This window comes from Hypanus sabinus, chromosome 1 (genome assembly GCF_030144855.1).
Source record: "Hypanus sabinus isolate sHypSab1 chromosome 1, sHypSab1.hap1, whole genome shotgun sequence".
Classification (NCBI taxonomy): Eukaryota; Metazoa; Chordata; class Chondrichthyes; order Myliobatiformes; family Dasyatidae; genus Hypanus; species Hypanus sabinus.
The window spans coordinates 159,091,048-159,113,416 of NC_082706.1; the positions used below are offsets into that span (position 1 = coordinate 159,091,048).

The 22,369-nt window shown below is 37.3% G+C and overlaps 1 protein-coding gene across 1 annotated transcript in view; it reads left to right on the plus strand.

The window, feature by feature from the left end:
* The window catches only part of rock1 (Rho-associated, coiled-coil containing protein kinase 1), a 143,905-nt gene that overhangs the window by 48,722 nt on the left and 72,814 nt on the right, over positions 1-22,369 (plus strand). The window contains exons 3-9 of the mRNA XM_059979836.1: positions 7,296-7,396; positions 12,697-12,834; positions 14,562-14,737; positions 15,370-15,454; positions 17,722-17,866; positions 18,457-18,595; positions 19,603-19,694. Of these exons, the coding sequence (XP_059835819.1) occupies positions 7,296-7,396; positions 12,697-12,834; positions 14,562-14,737; positions 15,370-15,454; positions 17,722-17,866; positions 18,457-18,595; positions 19,603-19,694 (876 nt within the window). The remainder of the gene's footprint in view (positions 1-7,295; positions 7,397-12,696; positions 12,835-14,561; positions 14,738-15,369; positions 15,455-17,721; positions 17,867-18,456; positions 18,596-19,602; positions 19,695-22,369) is intronic.

The following is a 22,369-nucleotide window of genomic DNA, read 5'->3' on the forward strand; positions in this document are numbered from 1 at the left end:
GCAGCATCGCTTAGAATCTCTGAGGGAACTCTGTGAGGGATTGTTATTTGAAGCTAATTTGCTTGGCGGAAAATGGAGAGAAAATAAGAAAAGATGCTAGAGCTGTGAGATCTAAAGTAATAGAGAAGATGGAAGTCTTGAGTGAAAACAGTGAATGTTGAAAATATTCAAATCAGGAAATGAGGAAAAATTTACAGTCTAATGTTCATCAGAACTGGAATGCATTGGTTTTCTGAAATTTAAGATCTGAGGAGTATCTAAGTACACCAATATATTTTAAAAAAGAGACTTCAACATTGGAAAAAGTAAATAGGCAGAATAATTTTAAATATCAAACTGAGAGAAAAGTAGAGAAGGAAAAATTATTTGGAAATATTCAAAAAAGGTTGTGCTCTTCAAACAAATTTACTTCAGAAATTAAAAGGGAATTGTTCATTAAGAGGGAGAGCGCACCCAACATGCGGGCTATACAACTGGACTTTATTGATAACACTGCTTGAACAGTATGTGAACTCCTCCCACCTTGATTAATTAAGGCCAGCCTCCTTCACCACCCTGTCTACTTGTGACCACACATGCACTGAACATGTACATTTACTCCAAGGTCCCTCTTTTACAATATTTACAATTTAGGGTAGCATGGTGTCTCAGTGATTAGCACAGTGCTATTACAGCACCAGTGATCTGGGTGTGTTCTCCCCTTGATCGAGTGAGTTTACTCCAGATGCTCTGGTTTCCTCCCACGTTCTTAAGATCCAGAAATTTGTAGGTTAATTGGTCACAGTCTAATTGTATCAGCACAGGCTTGTTGAGCCAGAATAGTCTGTTACTATGCTATATTTCTGAATAAAGTAAAAACTAAATAAATTACTTAGGGCCCTGCCATTCATTGTGAAAGTCCTTCCTTGATTTGACTTTTAAAAATGCAAGACTTCACACTTACTCAAATTAACCTTTGTTGCCATCCTTGGCTCACTTACTCAATTGATCAAGATCCTCATAATTTTTGGATAATGTTACTCATTGTCCACTATAGCATCTACTAAAAACAGATTTTGCAGTTTTAACCAAATCGTTGATGTAGATGACAAACAACAGAGTCTCGCCCCAACCTCTGAGGATCACTGCTAATTGTGAACCTCCAGTTGAAGAAACAACCTTTCACCCTCACAACTCTGCTTCCAACCATCAAGCCAATTGTGTGTGTATTAGCTAGGTCTCTCTGAATTCCATGCAGTCTAATCTTCCAGAGCAGCCTATCAACGGGGAATCTTATGAAAAGCTTTACTGAAGTCCATGATTACCTCCCTGCCCACATCACATTTCTTGGTCACACCATGTTAAATTCATAAGACACGATATTTTAACTTTTTTTGTTCCATCAGGATGAGTTTTAGCACTTCTAAAATTCTGTTCATACAAAATAAAAATTTATAAATACTATTTTTAAAAGCTAGTTTTCCTAAGGTGTTGCACATCATAAGCTTTGTTTTACCACACCACTCAATTTCTCTTTGCAAATTTCTTTACTATCAACAGTGATAATGTATATCCTCTTTCTGATCTATCACAGTCCTGAATGATTTGATTTCAATGTTCAATCTTATAGCTCATTAAAAGTGAGCTGACAATGAAATTGCCAATAGCAATACTGAAACACAAAGCATTTCTCTGTGGTTTGGTCCACAGTTACTTTTTGAGTTTTAGTTTTACAGAAATCTAATGATATTTACATGGCAAAATCTGCAGCAATTTTGTAATGTATCGTACAGCTAGAAAATGATAAAATGGTTATTTTCTAAAAGTTGCTTAATGCAGAAGATCATCCAGTTCTGAACCATACATGAATGTGTTCAAATGCCTGTAGGATTTTTCTATATTTTTCCATGAAATTTGCCAAGTGCCTAAAATCTGCGTTCCAAAGTATAAACTAGTCATTGCTGTAAAATACTGAGATAACTTCATCTACGGGAGCAGAGTAAAAATAACATTGGTCTCAATTCAACTTTTTTTTCCCCCAAGTATGAGGTAAACTAAACTATTGATTTAGTTTCGTTTGAACGTTAAAGAATATTGGCTAGGTTTATATTTTTTTTCCACCATCTGTTTATTTTCCACTGATTGTTCAGGCTATCTTTGCCCTTAAGATTTCTAGTCAGTTTATTTGTAACCTTTTATATTTGGCAAAGTTTAAGCTAAAGAATCTTGTAAGTTTTAGACACTTGTGACTTGTAGATTAAACAAGCATAACCAAAGCAATAGTGTTTAAAAACTGCAGATTTCATTTTTGAAATAGTTATTTGAAGCTTCTTTACTTCAGAATGTTGATTATAGATACAGTGCTTATAAAAGTATTCAATCTCAACTCTTTTTTCCACATAAATGTTCCTTTTTTTTTGACAGTAGAGCCCAAAAAAAAGGAAAATTGAAAGGCATGAAAAACTAAAAATTGAAAAGCTGAAATGTCAGCAGTTCAGAAGTATTCATCCCCTTTTGCGCAGTACTTAGTTGAACCATCACTTGTTGCTATTACAGCCAGTAATCTTTTTGGATAAGTGTCTATTATATTTACACCACTTGGTTGATGTGATGGAGCAAGCTTTACCCACTCCTCAGTGTAAAATTGGTCAAGCTGAGTTGCACAGCCCTGCCATGGAGTTCCTTTCAAGTGCAAAAACCTCTGCTACGTTCTGTTGTTTTTCATTCTTGGGTGAATACAAAAGAAAATGGCTAGCACGGACTAGTGCACATTCCCTGCAAGCATGTGTGAATTTAAAATAGAGACTACTTAGTGATTTTTGCCTTTCTTTACAGAGGAAGTCAAAAATTCTTCCAGAGATACTAGAGAACTTAGTCAATTGAGAATGGAGAACTGAAGGAAATCAGTAAATAATGGTCTGAAAAATTGGTGAGATTAAAAATTGATAAATCAAGAATTCATTGATTTCTCCCTCAGAGTTTTGAGTGGTGGGTACAGAGGTAATGGATCCATTGTCAATCTTCTTTAAAAAATTATGTAGTTTCTAGAGTTTTGCAGATTGGAGTGTAGCAAATGTCATCGCTATTTCAGAGAGAGAGAGAGAGAGAGAATAGAGAATGACACAATTCTGTAAGAAAAATGCTGCTGTCTATAATGAAATGTGCAGAGCACTTAGGGATGAGTTGTTGGACTGAGCTGATCCAGCATGGATTTATGAAACAGACATGTGTTGACATAAATTATTAGATTATTTAAGGCAGTGTTTGGTTGTCCGATTGTTCATCATTTGTTCTCAACTAAGACAATTACATATATTTCATATTTGTGCAATGTACATGGAAATGGCTATTTGGGAACCTCGACAGTTCCCTTCACATGGGTGATAGAGTAGTTGGGATGCTGTAGCATTGCTGATTTTTGAGATTGTTTCTTATTTCCTTCCTCATAAGAGTGACATTATTTTTAATGGATAAATGCCAAACAGAATGATCCAATATTTGTCGTTCCCAGTGGTACGAGTCAATAATGAAGCTCTTCAAGTTTGTTCTACGAGTCTTTGAATCCATTATTCTATCCCATCAAGTGCTCGTTTCACCTTCACTCCCCTCTCCTGAAAATTGTTGCTTTTGGTTTTCTGTCATCACTTTCTTCTGACATGGCTTGCACATCTGTGATTGCTTTAGCAATGTTTTTGGGACGGTATCTATGTCCCTTGTCTGCCTGTTAATTTTACAGACAAGCCATGTGGAAGTGGTTAAGCTGTATAGAATGTCTGCTGTACATTGTCCATGTCTTCCAGGCATAGAATAAAGTGGGTATGTCAATAGCACGATACATCTTCCGCTTGGTCTTTGGGTTGATAGCTCTTCATTCACAAGCTTCTCAAGTCTTTCAAAAGCAGAACTAGCTTTTACTGTCCTGTTGCCGACTTAGTCATCAATGTTGACTAAGCTTGCTAACGTATGTAAACTTGTCTGCTGTTGGAAGCTTCTGGAAGGGTTGTTTCTGTGTAAGACCATAAGATACTGGAGCAGAATTAGGCCATTTGGCCTATCAAGTCTACTTGCCATTTCATTGTGGCTAATCCAGTTATTTTCTTGGTCCCAATTTCCTGCCTTCTCGTATCCTTTCATGCCCTGACCAATCCAGAATCTTATCAACCTCTAAATTAAATATAAAGACTTAACTTCCACAGCTGCCTGTGGCAAAGAATTCCACAGCACCCTCTGGCAAAAGAAATTCCTCCTCATCTCCATTCTAAAAGGACATCCTTATATTCTGAGTTTGTGTCCTCTGGCCTGAGATTCTCCCACAAGAGGAAACATCCTCTCCACATCCTCTTTATCAAGGCCTTTCACCATTTGGTAGGTTTCAATGAGGTCAGCCCTAATTTTTTGGAATTCTCGTGATTACAGGCCCAGAGCTGTCAGATGCTCTTCATATGACAAGCCATTTAGACCTGGAATCATTTTGTGAACCCTCTCCAATTTCAGCACATCCTTTCTAAGATGAGGGGCCCAGACAGACCTGCTCACAATATTCCAAGTGAGGCCTCACCAGTGCTTTATAAAGTTTCAACATTACATCCTTGCTTTTATATTCTAGTCCTCTTGAAATGGATGCTAACTTTGCATTTGTTTTCCTCACCACCGACTCAACCTGCTAATTAGTGAATCCTACTCAAGGATTCCTGTCCCTTTGCATCTCAAATTTTTGTATTTTCCATTTAGAAAATAGACAACCCTCTCATTTCTTCTAGCAAAGTGATGACCATACACTTCCCAACACTGTAATCCATTAGCAATTTCTTTCCTTATTTTCACTTAATCTGAGTTCTAAAGCCTCCCTACTTCCTCAAAACTACCTGCCCCTCCACCTATCTTTATATTGTCTGCAAACTTTGCAACAAAACCATCAATTCCATTATCTAAATTATTAACATACGATGTAAAAAGAATCTGTCTCAACACAGAACCCCTGTGGAACACCACTAGTCATCGGCAGCCAGTTAGATAAGGCTCCCTTTATTCCCACTCTTTGCCTCCTGCCAGTCAGCCACTGCTTTATCCATGCTAGAGTTTTTCCTTTCTACTACAGATTCCTAGCTTGTTAAGCAGCCTCATATGTGATATTTTGTCAAAAGCCCTCTGAAAATCCAAGTACACAACATCAACTGATTCTCCTTTGATATCCTGCTTGTTACTGCTTCAAAGAATTCAATAGATTTGTCAGACCAGATTTTCCCTTGAGGAAACCATGCTGACTACAGCCTATTTTATCATATGTCTGCAAGTACCCTGAGACTTCACCCTTAATAAGCAACTCGAACATCTTCCCAACCACTGAGGTCAGACTAACTGGCTTATAGTTTCCTTTCTTCTGCTTCTCTCCCTTCTTGAAGTGTGGAGTGGCATTTTCAATTTTCCAGTCTTCTGGAGCTGTTCCAGAATCTAGTGATTCTCCATGATCTCTTCAGCGATTTCTTTCAGTACACCATCTGGTCCAGGTGGCTTATCATGCAGTTGTATGGTGCATGTTTTCTGTTTTCTTTGCGTCAATTGTGAGCAAATATTGCCATAGATACAGGCAAATTTGTCCAATCTTCCCTGCATATTAGCTTGTGTCATTCTACAAAGTGTTCTACTGCTCTGTACACCATCTTATCATCATTCCTGATGAGTCATCAGCGAACTTGATTCAGTTTGAGCTGGATCTAACAGTATAGTCATGTGTCAGCTGTGTGAACAGCAGCAGGAGGCACTGACGGTCAGCATGATGGAGCTAATGATATTGCTGCTAGCATGGACTGACTGTGGTCTTTCTGCCAAAAAGTCCAAGATCCAGTTACTGAGTGAGGTGTTGATTCCTAACAACGACTGTTTACTCTCTGGCTTCTGAGGGATGATCATATTAACCGCCAAGCTGAAACAATTTCCTGGTGTATGAGGCACCATATTCTAGGTGGAATAGCTTGGAGTGGAGAGCAGAGACTATGGCGTTGTCAGTGGACCAATTTGAGAGTTAAGCGAACTGTAAAGGGTTTAATGCAGAAGGAAGAAATAATTTAATATGGTCCATAAACCCACTGCTCAGAGCTCTTGATTATTAATGTCATTGTCAGTGGATGGTAGTCATTAAGGTATACTACCGGCACTCTCTTCGACACCAGGATGATGGTGGCTGCCTTGAAGCCAATGGGGACAATGGAATGTTTCAGGGAGATGTTGAATATGTCTGCTGGAATTTCTGTTAACTCTACTGCACTGTCTCTTAGCACCAACCAGGTATGTTATCAGGCCCTTCAGCTTTTCTCTGGATAGAGTCTTTCTCACACCGACTGCTGCCAGACAGAGTGCCTGCTCCTCAGGGGTGGGGTTGTCCTTTTCTTGCATCAATCTGTGACTGAAAGACATTCAGCCTATCAGTGAATCTTGATGATTTCATCGATGTTTTGGACGCAGGATAGAACCTCTGAGATGTTGATGCCCAGGTGCAAGAAGCTGCTCCCCTTGTTAGCATTCTGAACAGACTATGCCCCTCCCCCACCCACAATTCTGTAGTTTGCTTTCCATTTCCAACAATTACTCCTCTTATTGCATTTTTCCAAGCAACTGCAGGCGATGCAAAACCTGTCCTTTTACCTCTTCCATTACTGTTCTTCCAGGTGAAGCAGCAATTTACTTGCCTTATCAACTTAGTGTATTTCATTCAGTACTTATAGTGTGGTCTCTTCTGGCAAAACCATCAAACTGGAAGATCAGTAGTCAAAGTACTTCAGGAATGAATATGAGCTTCTAGTCTTCTGACTCTAATTCTGTGTCACTACCACACTAAATTCTGCTTTGGTTTAGTGATGGGCAAGATAAGCTCAGAGTGTCATTTCATTTTCACCTGGCTTTATCACAAGCATGTTTTGTACATAGTAGTAGCTGCTTAAATTTATTTTATTTTTATCTTTTGTCTTTAACTGCTGGTTTGTAAAGCAGTTGTTAGCTTGACAGCTTTGGTCTCCATTTAATTAAAGACATAGTCCCTGTTCTCTCCACCACCCTCCATTTAGCAACTTAAAACAAGTTTATCATTTTACTTTTCCGCTTCCTGAAACGAGCTCTTGAGTCAGTTTTTTTTCTTAGTCTGCGTGCCCTCCGTGTTCTAGTATTGTCTGTTTATTAATACCTGGTTATAAGTTCATAATTCAACCTTCTTTCTTTATTGGATATTATTTTAAACAAGTCACCAAAACTGAAAATTATTGTATTGCAACTCATGAATTTAACATTGAATAATTAATCATTTTTACATATATCTCTTGCAGATAAAGATGCAATGAGTAAAGTTCGGGATTTGAGAATGAAAGCAGAAGATTATGAAGTTGTTAAAGTAATTGGTAGAGGAGCGTTTGGTGAAGTTCAGCTGGTATGTTTGTGCTAGTACTTGTTATGTGTTTTGTTGAAGCCAAAATCAAAGTGGTGATGTGATCAAAAATCTCAAGTGCCACACCCTCTATTGGGGGTGCAGCAATCTACTGTTTCAATACAGCTCTTTCATGAATGGCAGTATTGTATCCACTTGATAAAAGAAAACTGAATGTAAGTTGTGAAATTCTGGAAAAATTGAACTGAGGAATGGTCAAGGGATGATGAAGAAATGGTCAACATTAGTATCCTGGGCTGTTAGGAGTTTTGCTGATATTATGAAATACATTTTGCACAATTACCTTTTTCGGGGTATAGTGACGATTTAAGGTTACCTATTGTAATAGAATGCAATTCCGGCTAGGTGCAAGGAGGCATGCTCTTTTGGGCATCTAGCTAAGATTTATTATTTCATTATTGTCAAATATTACTGGGATACAGTGAAAAACCTGTATACTATCTAAACAGATCAATTCGGTATGGCACGTCGATAAAATTAATACAGTGTAAAAGAATAATAGAGTGCAGAATAACGTGTTCCAATACAGAGTGCACTGCAGGCAGAATGTAAGGTGCAAGATTACAACAAAGTATATTAAGGTCAAGCGCCCGTCTTATTATACTGTAAAGTAGTTTTATAATACTGGGAGGAAAGCTGTCCTTAAGTCTGGAACCTTAAGTTTTGTATCTCCTGGCCGATGGGTGGAGGGAGAAGGGAATATTCATGGAGGTTATGAATTTTAATTAGTTAAGTCTGTACTGAAGCAAACTCATTTAGTAAGCTGAACAGGGTGGAGACTGTCATACTGAAAACAGGACCTTGTCTCCGAGGTCTCCTACCGATGCTGTAATCAAAGTCAAATTTATTGTCATATGCACAATGAAAAGCTTACTTGCAGCATAAATAAGCACCATTTACAAGAAAATCAAATATAAATTATACATAATATTTGCATGAAAGAGCACAATTAGAATAAAAAAGTCCATTTTTAGTGCAGGTGCTGAGAGTGTTGCTAAATTCTAGTGATTAGGATTATGCAACTATAGTGATTGGTTCAAGAACCACTCTGAAGGGAAGTAGCTGTTTGTGAACCTGTTCATCTGAGATATCAGGTTTCTGCACTTCTGCCCAGTAGTAGCTGTAAGAAGATAGCCTGGATGGTGGGGATCTTTGGATGTTGCCTACTTGAGGTAGTGCTTCATATAGGTATTCCCAAATGTGGAGAGAAATGTGCCGTGATGTATTGGCTGAGTCTACTACTGTCTGCAGCTTCTTGTGTTCCAGTACATCTGATTCATCGTACCAGATGATGATGTAACCACTCAGGATACTTCTGCATCGGTAAAAGTATGTTTGTGTTATATGCCGAATTTCCTTAACCTTCTAAGAAAGTAGAGATTGATGCTGTCCTTGTGATTACATCAGTGTGCTGGGCTGAGGGCAGGTCATCTGGTATGTTAATGCCTAGAAATTTAAAACTATTGACTCTCTCCACTGCTGATTTTATCCCAGTGTACACTGGTGTATGTTCGCCCTCTTTTTCTCTTCCTGAAGTCAACAATCAGCTCTTTAGTTTTACTGACAGTGAGTGAGAGATTGTTGTTGTGGCACCACTCAGACACATATTCTCTCCTGCTCCATTAGAATGTAGGTACAGCAGGTAGATGAGTAAGAACGTGGTCAAATAGGTTCTCTACACGTTCTGTCACTACATCCTGTGGCCATGTTTGAAAACTGTTTTTTTTCAAAGTCTGTCTGACTTCATTGAGCATTGTGCTACTGAGACACCTAGTGCTAGTGTTACACTATATTCAGTATTGTGGTACCATATATATGTGATGCTGCTTCAAATTAGGGTTTCTTTGCACCTATGCTTGTATATATTAGTACAAATTTTAAAAAATATTCTTGTGATAAAGCTTCTATCCGTTATGCATTCTGCTCTTTTGCTGCCCTCTTTTAATATTCCTACTGGTGTTCAGTGTCGACTACTGATTCACTGCCTGAATCTATAAGTGGCAATCAAAAGAAAATTGTTCAGCTTTATTTGAATAATTTAATTTTTAACTTGTGTTTATTGTTTATTTAATCAATAGCTGGGAAAAGAATGGGTCTCTTTTCTCAAATATACTTGAGAAGGTATGGGAACTCCTTAAAATTTTACTGTTCATGAGATTTCTTGAATGCATTCTAGATACTGTAATGAAGTATTCCTTGAGTTTTCTTTATAGGAGCAGAATTAGACCATTTTGCCCATTGAGTCTGCTCTGCCATTTCATCATGGCCGATCCATTTTCCCTCTCAGCCCCAGTCGCCTGCGTTTTCCCCCCATATCCTTTTATGCCCTGAGCAACCAAGAATATTTCATCCTCTGTTTTAAGTACACTCAACGACTTGGCGTTCACAGCCACCTGTGACAACACACTCCACAGATTCACTGCTCTCTGGCTGAAGAAATTCCTCCTATCTCCATTCTAAAAAATTGCCCCTCTGTTCTGAGGCAGTGTTTTCTGGACTCCCCACCAGAGGAAGTATCCTTTCCACATCCACTCTATCGAGGCCTTTCAACATTTGATGGTTTCGCTGAGGCAGTCTTCCGTTCTTCTGAATTACAGTGAGTAGAAGCCCAGAACCATCATGCACTATTCACATGACACACCCTTCCATCCCAGAAGAATTTTTGTACACCTCCTTTGAACCCTTTCCAACGTCAGTATATCCTTTCTAAGATAAGGGGCCCAAAACTGCTCACAAAGCTCAAATGAAACTTCACCAATTCTTAAAAAAAGCCTCCCCATTAAATCCTTGCTTTTATATTCTATTCCTCTTGAAATGAATGCCTATAGCACATTTGCCTTCCTCACCATAAGCTCACCCTACAAATTAGCTGTTAGGAAATCTTCCTGCACAAGCACTCCCAATTCTCTTTGTACCTCCTAGATGTTTGTATATCCTCTCTATTTAGAAAATAAAAATGCTTTTATTTCTTCTAACAAAGTACATGACTATACACTTCGTGGCAGTGTATTCCACCTGCCACTTCTTTGACCATTCTCCTCATCTGTCTAAGTCCTTCTGTCGCCTCATAACTACCTATCCCTCCACCGATCTTTGTATCATCCAGAAACTTGCCCATAAATTATCAATTGCATCATCCAACCAAGTCATTGACATATAATGCAAAAAGAAGCAATCCCATCCTGGCCCCTGTAGAACACCACTGGTCATAGAGTCAATCAGAAAAGGCTTCCTTTATTCCCTCTATTTGCCTCCCTCCAATCAGCCAGTGCTTTCTCCATGCTAGAATTTTTCCTGTAATGTCATGGGCTCTTGTCAAAGGCCTTCTGAAAATACAGGTACACAACATCAACCAATTCTCTATTGTCTATCATGTTTGTTATTTCTTTAAAGAATTCAAACAGATTTCCCTTAAGAAAACAATGCTGACTTTGGCCTCCAAGTTCCCCAACATCACATCCTTAAGTATCAGCTCCAACATCTTCCTAATCACTGAGGTTAGACTTTCTGACCTATAGTTTCCTTTCTTCTGCCTCTCTCCCTTCTTGAACAGTGCAGTGAAATTTGTAATTTTCCATTCCTCCAAAACCATTGCAGAATCAGTTGATTCTTGAAAGATCATTAATTCTTCTACAGTCTCTTTAGCCACCTCCTTCTGAACCCTGGGGTATATATCATCTGGTCCAGGTTACTTATCTACCTTCAGACCTTTCAATTTCCCATGAAACTTCTCCCTAGTAATGACTCCTTCTCATATTTCTGCACGCTGATACACTTAAACTTCTGGCATACTGCTAGTGTCTTCCATAGTGAAGACTGATGCAAAATACTTATTCAGTTCGTCCACCATGTCCTAGTCCCCCATTACTTTCTCCAGCATAATTTTCCAGCAGTCTGATATCTACTCTCGCCTGTGTTTTACACTTTAAGTATCTAAAGAAACTTTTCACATCCTTTTTAATATTATTGACTAGCTTACTTTCGTATTCCATCTTTTTCTTTATGACTTTTTTAGTTCCCTTCTGTTGTTTTTTTAAAAAGCTTCCTAATGCTCTAACCTCCCTCTATTTTTTGTTCTATTATATGTCCCCTCTTTGGCAATTGTGCCGGCTTTGACTTCTCTTGTCAGTCACAGTTGTGTCATGTTGTTTTTAGAATGCTTCTTCCTCTTTGGGATGTATATCTCTGTATTGTTCCCAGAAATTCCAGCCATTGCTGCTCTACCATCATCTTTGCCAGTGTTCTTTTCCAATTAATTTTGGCCAGCTCCCCTCTCATGCCTCTATAATTTGCTTTACTCCATTGTTATACTGATACATCTGACTTCAGCTTCTCCTTCTCAAATGGCAGGGTTAATACTATCATATTATGATCACTTACCCCTGAGAGATCCTTAACTTAAGCTCTCTAATCAATTCTGGTTCATTGCACAACACCCAATCCAGAATAACAGATCCCTAGTGGGCTCAACCATGAGCAGCTCTAAAAACATATTTTGTAGGCACTCTAGAAATTCTCCCTGTTGGTATTGAGTACCACACCAACCTGATTTTCCTATTCTACTGCATGTTGAAATCCCCCCATGACTATCATAGCATTTCCCTTTAGGCATGGAATGTATATCTCCCATTGTACTTAGTAGATTATATCTTTACTACTGTTTTAGGGTCTGTATATAACTCCCATCAGGGTCTTTTTACCCTTGCGGTTCCCAAGTTCTACCTACATTGACTCAGACCTTCTGGCCCTATGACACCTCTTTCTAATGATTTGATTTAATGTCTTTCTGCCTACCTGCCTGTCCTTTTGATACAATGTGTACCCTTCGACATTAAGCTCCTAGCTATCATCTTCTTTCAGCTACGGTTCAGTGTTGTTTCTTTTAATGGGTGCAGTATTTCAGACAATCCTTTTCCCTTTGCTTCTTGGAAACTTCTGTGAAGTTTGTATTAGTGATTAATGCATAATGGACAGAAGCTGAATGAGAACTTTTATTCAACCAGTTATAGCATTTTTAACTTGTTGCAACTTTTAATATTGTAAATGTTTTTGAATCTTGGTAAATTTGAGACAGCTTCATTATTTGCATATAGTGTGTGTGAAAGAATAGGTTCTAATGTGTGTTCCATAAAATTGAAATAGTTTAAATATGAAATGTTACAGTCAAAGTTATGTAGTCATAATTTTTTGTGCTATCAATGTCAACAACGTGTTAACAACATTCATCTAAAAAATGTACAAGTCTTTTTCAGGCTTATTGTGTTGTTGGTATTCTTTTTTAGGTGAGACATAGAAATACCCGTAAAGTCTTTGCAATGAAATTGCTCAGCAAGTTTGAGATGATAAAGCGATCTGATTCAGCATTCTTCTGGGAAGAAAGGGGCATTATGGCGTTTGCAAATAGTCCATGGGTTGTACAGGTATCTTGTACATATTATCACTTGGAAGTTAATAGCCTTGAAATTCTGATTATAAATTGAGTTCTAGATTCTGAAAATGTCTTCATGTCATTTAAATTTCAGATTCAAAATTGGTTCTCACCCTTAAACATGAGAGATTTTAGAAAATGTAGTTGGTTGAACCGTACTAATTGGAGAAGTTCTGAGTTCAGTGATAATCAGCAATTTTTAAATATTAACTCTGACATTGACCAAGAGTAAACACTTAGCTAGTCTTTTAACTTGAATTTTTTTCTAGCAGTGGGAGCAGTGTGAATGACATCAGATGATAGTTGCTTAATAGTAGATAGAATAATTTGTGGAAATTATGACTTTTTGATGAATAGCAGCAGTTGAGCAGGGGAATTGGGGGTTATGGGAAAAGGCAGGTAGGTGGAGTTGAGCCCACAGCCAGACCAGCCATGATTGTATTGCATGGTGGAGCAAGTTTGATGGGCCAAATGGCCTACTCCTCTTTCTTATGTTCTTATGTTGAGGGACTTATAGAGAGGGCATGTGCCCATATCCATATAACATTAGTCCCATTTCCCCATTTACTTCCTTACATTTATGCCATCAACTCATTCACCTGCCCTGCCCATGCCCCCCCCAAACACGCGCGCACACACTCACTCACTCTTGCCATCCATAAGTACAGGTGCATTTTACTGTTGTCATCCAGTGCCACACACTCTGCTTCCAGCACTACGAAAGCTACTTAGTAAAATAAAAATAATTTGTTAACCATTTTACAAGGAATAAATATTTGAAAATGAACAAAATTACACAAATTTTTTGATTCATAGCCATTTGATTTGTCATTCACCAGCACCCATTTTTGTCATTTAATCAGTTTGTTTACCCTGTAGATGTTTGAGAACTTTTGATTATTTTCTGATTTCTAGAATCTGTGTGTGTTTTCATTTGCATAGATGGAGTGGTAACATTACGATTTCATGCATATGAATGTGCATTGCCATGATAGTGTAGTGGACGCTTGAGTTACAGCTTGAGTCTTCGGAGTTAAATTCTGGTGCTGTCCTTCTCCCTGTCGCTGAGTGGGTTTACTCCGGGTACTCTGGTTTCCTCCCACAGTCAGAATCAGAATCAGGTTTAATATCACCCGCATGTGACTTGAAATTTGTTAACTTTGGTACAGCAGTTCAATGTAATACATAATCTGGTGGGGGGGAGGGGGGGGGAATAAATAATTAAATAAATCTTATTCAGTATACTTTATACAGTATATGTATATTGAATAGTTTAAAAATAATGCAAAAACAGAAATACTATCTATTTTTTAAAAAAGCAAGGTACTGTCCAAGGGTTCAATGTCCATTTAGGAATCAGATGGCAGTGGGGAAGAAGCTGTTCCTGAAACTTCAGGTTTCAGTACCTCATACCTGATGGTAACAGTGAGAAAATGGCATGCCCTGGGTGCTGGAGGTCCTTAATAATGGATGCTGCCCTTTTGAGACACTGCCTCTTGAAGATGTCCTGGGTACTTTGTAGGCTATTACCCAAGATGCAGCTGACTAAATTTACAACCCTCTGCAGTCCAGAAACATACTGGTTAGAAGGTTATTGGTCATTGTTCTCTGATTAGGCTTGAGTTAAATTGGTGGGTCGCTGGGTGGCATGGGCCAGAATGACCTGTCCGCGTTGTAGCTTTAAATTAATTAACTAATCAACTTTCCTCTTCTCAATAGCTATCATATGCTTTTCAAGATAATCGTTATCTCTACATGGTGATGGAATATATGCCTGGAGGGGATCTTGTAAATTTAATGAGTAATTATGATATGCCTGAAAAATGGGCCAGGTTTTATACGGCAGAAGTTGTTCTTGCTTTGGATGCAATTCATTCCATGGGCTTCATTCACAGGTAATTATTGAACAGTTGACCATAGCAACTGCAAATTGGTAAAGCAGATTTGCTGCAGTTTTTGTGCTGAACACAATATTAAAAAATACACATTCACTTGAGTCTTGTTCACATGTTTTTGAGGCATGGTTTAACAATATTCCTGTAGAATGAGTCAGAAGGTTACAGGCTCAAATTCCATTCTCAGGATTTGAGCTCCATATTTAAGTTAACACTGCACGATATTGCTGAGGTGATGCTGCAACTTTCAACGTGGCTCTCTCTCTGCCTTCTGAAGTGGGCATAAAATTTTTTTGCCGTGAAACAATATTTATCCCTTGACCAGCAATGCAGAAGCAGCTTGCCCGTTGTTAAAATATTACTGTTAATGGGATGTTGTCCATAATTTTTTTTTGTTAAATTGCAATGGTAAACAGACTTCCGAGTACTTTTTAGCTAAATTTTTGGTGACATCCAAAAGTAACGGAATGACCTACTGCAGTACTTGTTTTCCCTTAGCATGTGAATGGGTGATTGTTAAACATGTTTGTGTGTGGGGTGTATATTTTGAATGTTTTTAAGTACCATACTGAACATAGGGATCTAACTTGTATTTTTATATAAAGTGAGATAACTTTTTTTTGTCTTATCAGAGATGTGAAGCCAGATAATATGCTGCTTGACAAAGCTGGTCATTTAAAATTAGCAGATTTTGGAACTTGCATGAAAATGAATAAAGTAAGTTGCAGTGTCCTGAAAATTGATTATTATTTAATTCTTTAAGTCTGCTTCTTTTCATACTGCTTTCATCGCCTAATACACTGAATACCATATTAACCATTTAAAAAAAATTATTGTAATAAATATTATAAAATAGTAACATTCTGGTGTGATTTGGTGGTCCAAAGCCCCTGTTCCAAACTGAGATGAAAGATGGTTTTGAGTGCTAATCATCTCCCTAGATTGTTAATTATTCCTAAAGCTATAAACATGTAGCAATTTATCAGCTTCTATGAGTCTTACAAATTCCACCTGTATTCATTGTGTATTGCTCAGAGTTTCCTGGTTAGTGTCTGATACAAATAATTTTTTATTTTTATTGAATAAGAAGGTGTCGCATTGAAATAACGGCGTTGCGGAATTATTTTAAGGCAACTGACTAATACATCCTTTTTATAAAGATCAATTCATTAAATCAAGGTTTCTTTTCTGTTTTTTAGTTTCATCCATATGTAATAAGTACTTGTTAATAGCTTTATAATCACTTTTAATGTAGATTTAATTGTTACAGAAAAGAATAACATGCATTTCATACCTTTTATTGAAAAATATTTTGGCAGTAAGGATTAATTTTAAACTGCTATTACCGTTGGGCTTGTAAGTGGTAGATGAGCATGGTAGCTAGCAATGTTCCCTCTAATTTTTAGTAGTCAGTGCGCGCAAGAATCTTACATTGTGCAGCATTTTTTCCTGTGACAGAAGTATGTGAGCACTGAATGCACACAAAGCACAGTTTATGTAGGTTTACAAAATATTTGACATAAAACTGCACAGAATAACAACAAAATAACATACATATTTAAGTCACTCAGTTATTTTTTCTCTCTCTCTTGTCTTTGGCATTTAACTATTCTTTGTGAACCCTATCCAGACTAACAGAACTCCCATCCAATTGATAGCTGTTGATTCTCATTAACATATCCAAATGACATTCGCCTGTAATGCATAGCACTCCTGAACGGGTAGTGACAGGTTCTGAGCTTTTGTACATCATCCAAATGCAATTTGCTTGCCATATGACACTTCAAGAAGTCAAGTTTCCAAATATCATCCCACTTCTTTCCACTAGCAAGTTTTCCAGCAACTTTCGCATCACGACAATACAAACAGATAACTGCAGTTTCTGAATCATACATAAATATTTCTCATTGCTGAACGTTCATGACCTCATGAGCTTTTGGTGTAGCAGTTTCTGCTATTTTGTTAAGCCATTCAACTTTAAACAAATGTGCAGTTCTTTTGCACTTCACACCCTTCGCTTCTTTTGAATTCGACAAAATAAATCAGTATTTTTTCAATAAAAACTTAGTAAGCTATCTACAGGATTTGAAACAGATCTTTGCGAACTTTACGATATGAACACTGTCCGCCAAAGATGGCTGCCACTGTGATGCAGTTGTACAAACCGGAACAGGAAAGGTGAGGTGACGTAAATTAGTGATGTGCATTGTGGTATTTGCAAAACCGACAAGTTAACAGAAACATTTAGCTAAAAGATTATTTTCAATAATTACTATTAATTGCTACATTATTTTGGGTAACTAACCTTTTGCGCACACAATAATTTCCTTTGTGTGCTGGTTGAAAACACGCGCACAGCTTAGAGAGATCATAGGTAGGTAGCATAATAGTTAGGGCGACACTGTTACAGCTTGAGGCGTCAGAGTTCAGAGTTCAATTCCAATATCGTCTGTAATGAGTCTGTACATCCTCTGCTGGAAGTGCATGTGTTTTTCTGGGTGCTCCTGTTTCCTCCCACAGTCCAAAGACGTACAGGTTAGTAGGTTAATTGGTCATTATAAATTATCCTGTGATTAGGATAGAGTTTAATCGGGGGGTATTGGGTGGCCAAAAGAGCCAATTTCGCAGTGTATCTCTACGAGTAGATAAATAAATACATTCCATATAAATGACCAATGTGATGTTGGATTGCCCACTGAGTTGAGAGGATACATTTTACATAATCCTGGGCCGTGTCTTCATCCAAAGAATGGTGTACCCAGAAATGCAGTGCTCTTCATTTTTACAGGTGATGATGAATCCCTGGAGTTGAATCTGACTCCAAGACCTTCTGACTTGGTCAAGAATACTACTACTGAATGAATCAAATTCTCTGTATAAGTGTTGCACATTCTATCCTACATTTTGTCACATGCTTTCAAAATTCTGTAACTGCAGTATATGATTTTGCTTGGAATAAGTAATCATTTTACTTGTTATTGTAGGAAGGCATGGTGCGATGTGATACAGCTGTTGGGACACCCGATTATATTTCTCCTGAAGTGCTGAAATCTCAAGGTGGAGATGGCTATTATGGGAGGGAGTGTGATTGGTGGTCAGTAGGAGTATTTCTCTATGAGATGCTTGTTGGTGAGTGAAGAAATTGTGCATTCTCACCAAAAATGCTATTTTAAATTAAAAATTGCTGTAAACAATTTTTGTTAATCTTACGAATTTGAAAGAGACATATTTGGAATTTCCTGATTCTTTGTGACTGTAGTGTTTATGCATGCTGCATTTACCCTAAAGGTGGGACAAAATGAAAGCGTGGAGTAGTGTAATGATATAACTATCCAGGAATTCTGTTCAACTGATGTGTTTTGGTTTAGCTTTGTCCTTTACCATGTGTGTAATCTGTGGTTGCAGCTGTATCATCTAAAATAATTTGAATAAGAGTTGAGGTCTTTGGCTGACTCAAGGACAGTGGAAATGCAAATATGTCTGTTTGGTGCATTTTCAAGTTGTTCTACAGGCTGGATGCTTCCAAAATAAAATGAGCATTAAAATTGGATATTATAGATTGTGAATTATTCTAGTGCAATAGGATGATATAATTTAATGGTGATATATAGTGTGAACTAATATAAACCATAATGAAATAATTATTGTGGTATATAAAGTTACTACATTAATGATATTAACATTTATGAAGCATAAACGGTGACTTTCCACTTTCCTAGGTGACACACCTTTTTATGCAGATTCATTAGTTGGAACATACAGCAAGATTATGAATCATAAAAACTCATTGTCATTTCCTGAAGATAATGATATTTCTAAGGATGCAAAGAGCCTTATCTGTGCTTTCCTCACTGACAGGTATGAAAGTTAATTTTAGCTAACTAAATGTCACTATGCCAGTGGTTCCCAACCCTTTTTATGCCTATGACCCGTACCATTAACCAAGAGGTCCATGGATCTCCAGTTGGGACCCCCTGCATTATGTAACTGATGTTCCATAGCAACTGAAGTATATTTTCTTAGTTCATTATTACTGAAAAATGTTAGTTTGGACTTGTACTTGAAAGTAGTAATCTAGATTATAAGTCGAGTCTGACCTGTTTGAAAAATGCAAAATTCTAAAATTCAACTATTTTCCAGACTTCCATCCCATGTTCTATTGGCTTATATTTAAATAAATATAAAGATTGTGAAGTTGTTAAACAATTATAGATCAGCTTTATTTGTCACATGTACATCAAAACATAGAGCAAAATGTGTAATTTGTGTCATTGACCAATGCTGTCCGAATATGTGCTGGGGCCAGCCTGTAAGAAGTTCTTGATGCTTCTGGCACCAACACAACATATCCACTGCTATTTAACCCTACCTCATATTTGTCTCTGGAATGTGGGAAGAAAGCAGTGCTCCTGAAGGAAACACACACTTGCAGGGAGAGTGTACAAATCCTCACAGACAGCAGTGGGAATTGAACCCCAATTCACTAACCACTATACTATCGGGCCACCTAAATGGGCATTGAAACTTTCTCAAGCATGTCAATTCAACAATCATTATTTTGAAAGCCTATGGAGCCCATGTCACTTAAACTATTCAGATTAATTAAGTCTTCTATGCAAAAAGACTTCAAAAATATTGCTTTTGCTAGCGACTCAGATTAAAATTTTAAAAATTGGTACATTGATGACTTTTATCAGTTTTGGTTGGTTTAGAGAGTTAACAAGAATTGTTAATGATTTTAAATTGAATTGACTTGAAGGAAACTATATCCTGTTTTAAACACTGCAAAGCTATAGGTTATATACTTCTGTTTTTCCTGATATGAAGTGCAGTACTTGGTTAGTATTGTTGATTGTTTTCACTAGGGAAGTAAGACTAGGCCGGAATGGTGTTGCAGAAATAAAAAAGCATCCTTTCTTCCGAACTGATCAATGGACCTGGGAAAATATTAGAGAGAGTAAGTTAACTGTTACTCATAAAAAATGTTTTCCAATGTTATTCTGCAATTGTATTATAAAACATTATATCTTTTTTATATTTTCTATTGGACACCATAATATTTTCTAGCAGGTTGGAAAATTGTACTCCATTGATGTCAAAGTGCTATTTTTATTAATGTAGCTACAAATTGTGAGTAATGGCAGGCTTTTAACTCTATTGCTCATCTTGAATGTGATTTTTCCATCTTTACAGGTCACTTAGCTTTATGGCCATCCTTTGTTATGTCTGTAATCTATAAATCTAGGTCTCCTGATCCATGAGAAAAGATTGTGTTGAATGGGCCTTTGAGTTTAGAAGAATGTGTGATTCTTTTGTTGAAACACGATTGTGGAGGGTTAACCATAGTGGAGCTGTGAAAATGATTCCTCTGGAAGACCAGTCAAGAACTAGGAAAACAGTCTCAGGTTAAGGAGAGGATCTGTTAAGGCCAGCAGTATTTACTCATTTGCTTGCAAATCTTAGAATTATTTCTGCCCAAGAATTTTAGCATTTAATCTATTCTCATCATATTAAGAGTTTACATTGGTTGCTTCTTGCCTCAGACTTTGTATTCTACACTTCTGTAAAAACAAAACTGGAATTCCTATTTCTTCTTTATGATTAAGTTTGGAGAAGTGGAAATTCACTTGATATTGGTAACCATGTACTATTGTGTTGGAAAGTGGATACAGATGGTCATAGGAAAGTACAGCACAGAAACCGACTATTTGGCCAATTTAATCCGTACCAAAACTTTTTAAACTATCTACTCACATCGACCTGCACTGGGACCATAGCTCTCCATACCCCTACTATCCAAGTACCTATCCAAACTTATCTTAAATGTTGAAATCAAATACACATGCACCACTTGTCCTGGCAGCTCATTCCACACTCTCATGACCCTCTGAGTGAAGATATTTCTGCTCATGTTCCCCTTATACTTCTCACCTTTTACCCTTAATTCATGACCTGTGGTTTAGTCCCACCTAATCTCAGTAGAAAAAAACCTGCTTGTGTCAAGGAATAAAGTCCTAAACTATTCCTTTCCTTATAACTCAGGTCCTTCAGTCCAGGCAACATCCTTGTAAATTTTTTTCTGTACCCTTTCAACTTTATTTACATCCTTCCAAAACTGCATGCAGCACTCCAAACTTGGCCTCACCAATGTCTGATACAACTTCCAACATAACATCCCATCTCTTGTACTCAGTACTTTGATACATGAAGGCCAATATGCCAAAAGCTTTCTCTATGACCTTATCTACCTGTGACGCCATTTTCAGTGAATTAATGGTCCTATATTTCCTGCTCCCTTTGTTCTGCCGCACTCCTCAGTTCCTGATTGGTCCTACCAAAGTGCAAAATCTCACACTTTTCCTCATTAAATTCCATCTGCCATTTTTCAGCTGATGCAGATCCCTCTGAGAGCCATGACAACCTCCCTCACTGTCAACTACAGCCCCAATCTTGGTGCCCTCTTCAAATTTGCTGATCCAGTTAACCACATTATCTTCCAGATCATTGATATAGATGACAAGCAACAAACAACCCAACACTGATGCTTGCAGCACACCACTAGTCACTGGCCTCCAGTTGGCAAGATAATCCTTGGTAACCACTCTCTGGCTTCTCCCACAAAGCCAATATCTCTATCAATCTTTTTATTGATTTTAAAAAAAGCATATATACAAGCAAGAGGAGAATTACCTCAAATATATATATATCAATAACAATACATGTAGAAGGTGAAATAAACATTATCAAAATCATACATAGTACTAATCTGATATAGAATGTATAATGAGGAAAAGGATAATTAATGATCCTCATCAATTCATTAAAAAAAAGACTTTTTTGAATTTTTTATATGATAAAACCCCCACTATTCTCTACAAACAAAAAAAGGACTGGGCAATCCATCCTGAGACTTTCCGATCAAATCCAAAACTTTGAAAAAAATAACTGGAAGAGAGTCAATACAAAAATGAATAAATCAATTCATATGGAAATATTGAATAAAAGGTCACCAGATTTCTTCAAATTTAAAGGATGTATCAAATGTCCAACTTCTTATTTTCTCTAAACTTAAGCAGAACATTATGGAGGAAAGCCAGTAAAAACCAGTAGGTGGATTAGGATCCTTCCATTTAAGTAAAATGGCTCTCCTAGCCAATAAAGTTGAAAAGGCTATCATCTGCTGAGCGGAAACAGGAATATATCCTGCTTCCGATGGAATAATCCAGAAAATTGCTGAAAGTAAATTTGGTTGTAGGTCCAGATCCAAGACTTTTGATAAAGTTTTAAAGACATTTTAAAAGGTGGACAAAAAATTGTCCACCTTTATGCAAGACCAAATATGTGGGTTAAAGTGGCTACCTCAATATTACATCTATCGCAAATAAGATTGATTTTGGGAAAAATACGGGCTAATTTATCCTTTGACTTTTGTGCCCAATGCACTACCTTGAACTGTATCAAGGAATGATGGGCACAAATAGATGAAGTATTTATCAAATGAAAAATTTTACTCCATTGATTATCTGAAAGTAACTCTTGAAATTCCAATTCCCAAGCACCTTTAATTTTATCATTAGATATCATTCATAAATTCAATAACCATTTATAAATTGTAGCTATCAGTCCTTTTTG